General features: G+C 48.0%; 1 protein-coding gene across 1 annotated transcript in view; it reads left to right on the top strand.

Annotated features, from left to right (window-relative positions):
• Positions 1–1609: 1609 nt before the first annotated feature.
• Rheb (Ras homolog, mTORC1 binding) overlaps positions 1610–6000 on the top strand; it is a 40798-nt gene continuing 36407 nt past the window's right edge. Inside the window, exon 1 of the mRNA XM_034519559.2 lies at positions 1610–2030. Within this exon, the coding sequence (XP_034375450.1) occupies positions 1979–2030 (52 nt within the window). The 5' untranslated portion in view covers positions 1610–1978. The remainder of the gene's footprint in view (positions 2031–6000) is intronic.

Genomic DNA, 6000 nt, shown 5'->3' with positions numbered 1-6000 from the left:
ACTTTCACTATGCATAGCATGTTGTTTGTATCCTGTTATATTTAGTAGTGGTTGTTATAATAGTGTGTAGATGCGTGCATAAAATAGAATGGATATAGAGGTCAAAGAACAACCACGAGTCAGTTCTTTTTCCACCTTGATAAACACGGATCAAAGTCAGGTTGTGAGGTTTGTGTAGCAAGCTTTTACTGGCTGATGCAACTTGCTGCTCTCCCCCCTCCCAACCCCCCAAGGTAACCCTATGTTACCTTGGGATTTAGTGCTATGGGCTCAAGAACACTGGTGGATTGGGGCATCTGCTGAAGAGACATTTACCTGAGCCTGTTTTTAAATACTTAAGATAGTTCTAAGGGGAAGGCAGATATAGCTCGGTTGTCTGACTACTTCCCTGATGTTCATCCTGGGTCCAATCCCTAGCACTGAATAAACATGGTTTGGAAGCTGGTAATATTAGCTTTTGGGTAAAGACAGGAGAATTGAAAGATCAAAGCTAGCAGGGCAGCATTTAATCCCAGCACTTTGGAGGCAGAGGCAGGTGAATCTCTAAGAATTCCAGGCCAGCCTGGGTTACATGAGACTCTATAAAAAATAAGTCTATTGTGAAGGACAAAAAATTAAGGACAAGCATGCTGTTCTCTCTTGGCACCTTTATTTCCAGGCCTAGCTTTTAACTTGGGCTTTCATGAACTAGGCCTAGGGACTAGCTTTTCTTCAATATGAGGGCATCCCAACTCCTCTAGTTCTCCGGAAACAAGGGCTTCCTGCCAGTACGCCTGTTGTAGAAAATATGACAGCCTTCCCTTTTCAGGCGTGGCCCGCCCACACCGGACAGAGAAGCCGCCAGCTTTCCCTCGGCGTTCTTGACAATGGCTGACTTTCACGTTTCTCCAGAAATAACCTCTCGAGTGTTCAGTATGAAAAGATGCGCTGATCTGGCTGCAAGACTCCCACGCGTGCGCCTTTCTATATGAGGTGCGCGCTGCCCGGCGTGTTGCTTGAGTCCGCACCAGGACTGGCCGGCTCGCGCTGCTTTTAATGGAATTTCTGACATTTGCGATCTGCACAGATTCCATCCTTCCCACAGTTCCTCAGCCACGAATAAAGCTTAGTCACCAGCCACATTAAGCCCAGACTAAAGCTAAGATAGCAGGACGGTAATTTAAAGTATAGACAAGAGCGAAGAGAGGTGGCAGCCAACCTACAGCCCGTCAGCTAGGGCCAAGCGCCTCGCGCCTTTTAAGGGCCGGCAGGCGCTAGTCGGCCAACGGCTTGGCAGTTTACCAATCACCGCGCTTCTCACCTCTGGTTCCGCCCCCGCACCCACATCAGCCAATCACTGGGGAGTTGCCTGCCCGCCCGCCCGCCCACCCGCAGACCCGCCGGTAGGGCCACGCTTTTGGACCAAGCAAGCGCCCGCCCGAGCAAAAGCAGCCAGAATTTATTTTTAGCTCCCCGCTGAGCAGCGCCTCTCCTTGGCTCCACCCCCTCCTGATCCCCAATAGAAGACGGAGTTTCCATTGCGTCACCGCGCGGCAGTCTGGGAGTCGTCCAGTCAGAGCTCGGACAGAACTGTCGTAATTAAAAAGCGGCGGAAGTAGGTGGGAGGGTCATGACGCAGCGAGTTTCGGTCGTGACTTTTCCGGGGGCCTTGGGCGTCTCCACTTTTTCCCTTTAAAGTAAAACGTTCCCCCGACGCACCCCCGCGCGTTCCGGGCTGGGAGGCGGCGGCGGGAGGCGGTGCAGACGCGGCCGCGCGCGGTCACGTGGGTGTGTTGTTGGGGGAGGGCCCGCGCGTTCGGTTCCGGGCGGTTGAGCGAGCTAGAGAACGAGCGAGCGAGAGGCAGCCGCGCCCGCCGACGCGCTCTGTATGCCGCGTTCCCCCGGCGCACCCGCCGCCGATAGTCTGAGCCGGAGGAGCCGCCGCCGCCGCCGCCGCTGCGGTTAATGTGGTTGGGCCGGGGCTGAGCAGGCCACCAAGATGCCTCAGTCCAAGTCCCGGAAGATCGCCATCCTGGGCTACCGGTCTGTGGGTGAGTGGCGGCCCGGGCGATGCCGGGATCTGAGCCCCAGGACGCGGACGCGCCTGCGAAGTTTGTGGCGGCGCGGCCATGTGGAAGGAGGGCGGGCGGGCGGGCGGCGCGCGTTTCGTAACCTCCATTTTGAGTGGAGGCGGCGGCGCCTTCCCCTGTCCCCGGGCGCGGCGGACAGGTGGCGGGGCTGCAGGCCGAGGCGGCCGCGTCCTTCCCTTGGCGTAGGAGCCGCGTGCCATTGCACCGGAGTCGTGCGGCCCGGAGCAGCCTAGTCGGATCCCCGCATCTGTCCCGTCTTCCCTGAGCACGGTGTGTCCCCACCCGTCTCACCAATCCCACAAGCCCCGGGCATTTCAACAAAGGAAACCTCTCCTTGTGACCTTCCTATCTGTAAAGAAGTTAAGCCTTTTAAAGAAAATGAGGAAACTTCCGAGACGTTTGGCTACCAAGTTTCCCGACTCCAAGAAACCTAGACTGGACCCCTCACAGGCCCGCTAGGTAGCTGCTGGCAGCCAGCACACGGAAGGCGAGAAAGATATCTCTGAACTCTCGGTGCCCTATTTTCTTTTCCCCTTTAAGGAGAAACAAGGCCAGACACTTGGAACCAGGCTGTTAAAGTAATTCAAAAGCCCTTTTGTTTTCCCAACACCACCACCAAGCGATTGACATACATTTGAAGCTGCTCCTAATAGTCACCTTGTTTGCCAATTTGAGGTCTGGGCCTGGGTGGGTTGGGGAGGGAACACGATGTCGAGACAGTAGTAATTCAGTCGGTCGTGTGATACGGGACGTTTGAACTTAACCACACTGCAGGGTGAGGCTTTATTGTCTTTGACCGACCGGAACCGGGGAATATGTTCATCTTTAAGTGCTGTTTGAAAGATGTAACTATCTCCAGGAAATGTGCGCTTGACAGAGAGACCACTGAGTGGTGAAGCAAATGGGAGGTGGGGAGTCTGGTTGCTGACGGAGGTGGCAGTAGAACGCCTTCTCCACTGGACGGACTACTGTTGTTAGGCTTTTCATTTTGCATTCTCACCCCTGCTTTCCACTGCTGGTGCCAGGGTCTGTGCTCTTTGACCAACATCAGTCTGAGCCTGCTTACTCATCCTTTCACCATCTCTTCTCAAGAGTGGAGAAAACCCTTAGGAAGGGAATAGAAGGTCTGAGACAGTGTAAGAGACGGGGTGGGGTGGGGGGTGTTGTGGAGGGTGCCTAGAGTGGAAAGGTAACATGTGCATGGTGCAGTGCTAAGTGTTCGTATTAGGAAAGAGTAGGCGACTGCTTTAACAATTGCAACCCTAGAGTTAACATGCACAAAATAGTGAGACCATTCACTAAACACCAATATAGAGCTCCTGATGTAACCGATGTTGGTTGTCTGGATCACCAATCCATACTGTTGCCTGTTTTCTGAATTCCCTCTAAATTTGGAAAATGAGACCATGATATAACTTGGCTGTTGATTGAGTACCCTCTAATCAGATAAATAAACAGTGCTGACTAATTGAAGATAGTAATCCTGAATGTGCAAGGCATAAATAAGTCACAAGTAGCAGGGCTACCTGTTTTCGATCCAAGAGAATATTCTACAGGTCTGGATTTTATTCTCTTGTAATTTTTGAAATGGCAATGGGTTTAAATAAATCTAGTGTTATGTCTCCTTTGCTAAGGAACTTCTGTCAATAGAAAACCATCCTGATTTTTTAGGTAAGGTCTTATGTAACCCAGGTAGTCCTGGACTCACTGTATAGCCTAGACTGGTCTTTCTGTGAAAGCCCCTTTATAGCCGAGATAGATATGCCTGGCTACTCCTGTCTTCACAAAGATTCACTTTAGGCTGCTGGTTTTAAGTGTAGTGCTAGCCAGTGGAGGAACACAGAATTGTAGACCTGTATTCAAGGCCCCCAGTGTGTCCCAGCCTGTTTTCTCTATACTCATTTTCAAGTGTAACGCCTAAAGTAAGATACTACGTTACTCCTAATGTTGCATTTAACTTTAGTTTGCTTTCATAGGAACGGAAATAGTTTATAGTTTCTGGATTCTTTGCAGAGAAGTGGGTTGGTCTTTTGCCAGCATGATTGCACGCACCAGCCACTCTTCCGGGAATTGCCCACTTCTCAGAACTTAGAGATCTGTTTGGTGCCAAACTATAGAAATTTCAGTGTTTGTAGATATGTGTGTGTGTGTGTGTGTGTGTGTTTGTGTGTGTAAGAGAGAGATTGGAAGCCATGTCTTTTTATACTGTTTTCTTGAGTAAATGCTGTTTTCTGTTCTGACTAGACTGCTGGGCGTTATTACTTGATCATGCCATAGACTTTTAAGTTTGCCTTCAGCAAAAACTGAAATGTGATTGTTTTATTAGGCTTTCAAGTTTTCATTTGTTTTGAAACATTGATAAACCTATCAAAAGGGTTTAAAATGGTACAGTAAAATTTCCTTCTGCAGTATTTTCCTCATATTTGCAGTAGGGAAGCTTTTACGGATGTGTCACCTGTAATTCAGTCTGGCTTTTATGGAGGTCCTTTTTGTAAATTTTGGTGGTGACCATATGTAGCTGCTTCCTCATGGTGCATTGTTGTTACTACAGCTGAGGAATCCTTAGTAGTGAGGACTCCTCCAGGCAAAACTGTCAAAAAGTAAACTGTCTTCCATCTGGTAGTCTCTCTGGAATATTTTCCAGAGTGTTGGTAATCTAGTTTGTTATTAGATCATCTTTCCAAAAGCTTATTTATTGTGTGTAATCCTTATATTGCTAAGAGGGATGGGAACACAGGAATGTGGAAGTTTATAAAATGAACCGGTTGTGGTTTGGTTCAGCAAGAGTGGATGAGTTAAACCTTGTTAGAACACAACTGATGCTGTTGGAGTCTTCCTAGGGAAAGGTATCATGATGTGATTGATTGTTCCCCATAGAACATAATCACATTGGATTCTGACCCATTCAGTTATCCTATCCTTCTCTGACATAATTTGTTTGAGAAATGTGAGGGATAAGAGGGTAGGTCAGTGAGTAGGGTGCTTTCTGTTTAACTGTGAGGACTGAGTTCCAGTTCCCAGAACCCATGTGAAGCTTTACAAGGCAGTGTGGTGGTGGGGACAGAGACCACCTGCCTGTCTAGAAAATGGAGATCTTCAGTTTCAGTGAGAGACCCTGTCTCAAGGGAATCAGGTGGAGAGTGACAGAAAACCTGACAATTCTCTTTCTGGCCTCTTTGCATGCCCACAAACACCAATACACATGAGAGTATACCACATTCAAAAGAAGGGGTGTGTGTGTGTGTGTGTGTGTGTGTGTGTGTGTGTGTGTGTGAGAAATTGTGGTTTAAATGTGACTTACCATGTACTTCCCTACTAGCGTATGAGAGTCGTGTGCTTAGTAGTGTATGCTATGTGTCTGCCTCAGCTGAGTAGTTCAGTAGTGGCCATTTTTGTGAAGTTTTATCAGTCCTGTTCATTGTTCTGTATAAGAGAATAAGCAGAGCTCATTGTAACTTTAAAATATAGAGTGCTTCACTGTATGGTTACGATCTTAGTACATGTGATGCTGAAGTGAACACTTACTATTAATTTGCTGGAAGATCATGTACATCAGGCATGTGAAGGTCAGAGGACAGCTTTTGGCAATTGGTTCCTTCCTTCCACCACATGGGTTCTAGGGATCCAGTTTTGATGTCCATGTTTATCTATCCATGGACAAAAAGAAACTCTGTACTCATAGCTATTAGTTGTCACCACTCAGACCTGGGCAACCACTAACTTGCCTTCTGTTTTTATTCATTTACTTACTCTGAACATTTCATGTAAAGGCATCATACCTTGTTCCTGGTTGTGGCTGAATTAATATTTCATTAATGTGAGTTTATACTACATTTTCCTCTTACATATGTGAATTGTTTCTATTTCTTGCCTGTTAAAAATAATGGCGTTATACACATCCCCATACAAACATTCCTTTGTTTTTATTTCT

Source organism: Arvicanthis niloticus, chromosome 15 (genome assembly GCF_011762505.2).
Source record: "Arvicanthis niloticus isolate mArvNil1 chromosome 15, mArvNil1.pat.X, whole genome shotgun sequence".
NCBI classification, from domain to species: Eukaryota; Metazoa; Chordata; class Mammalia; order Rodentia; family Muridae; genus Arvicanthis; species Arvicanthis niloticus.
Note: the sequence above shows the minus strand (reverse complement) of the source record. Positions and strands in the feature narration are given on the sequence as shown.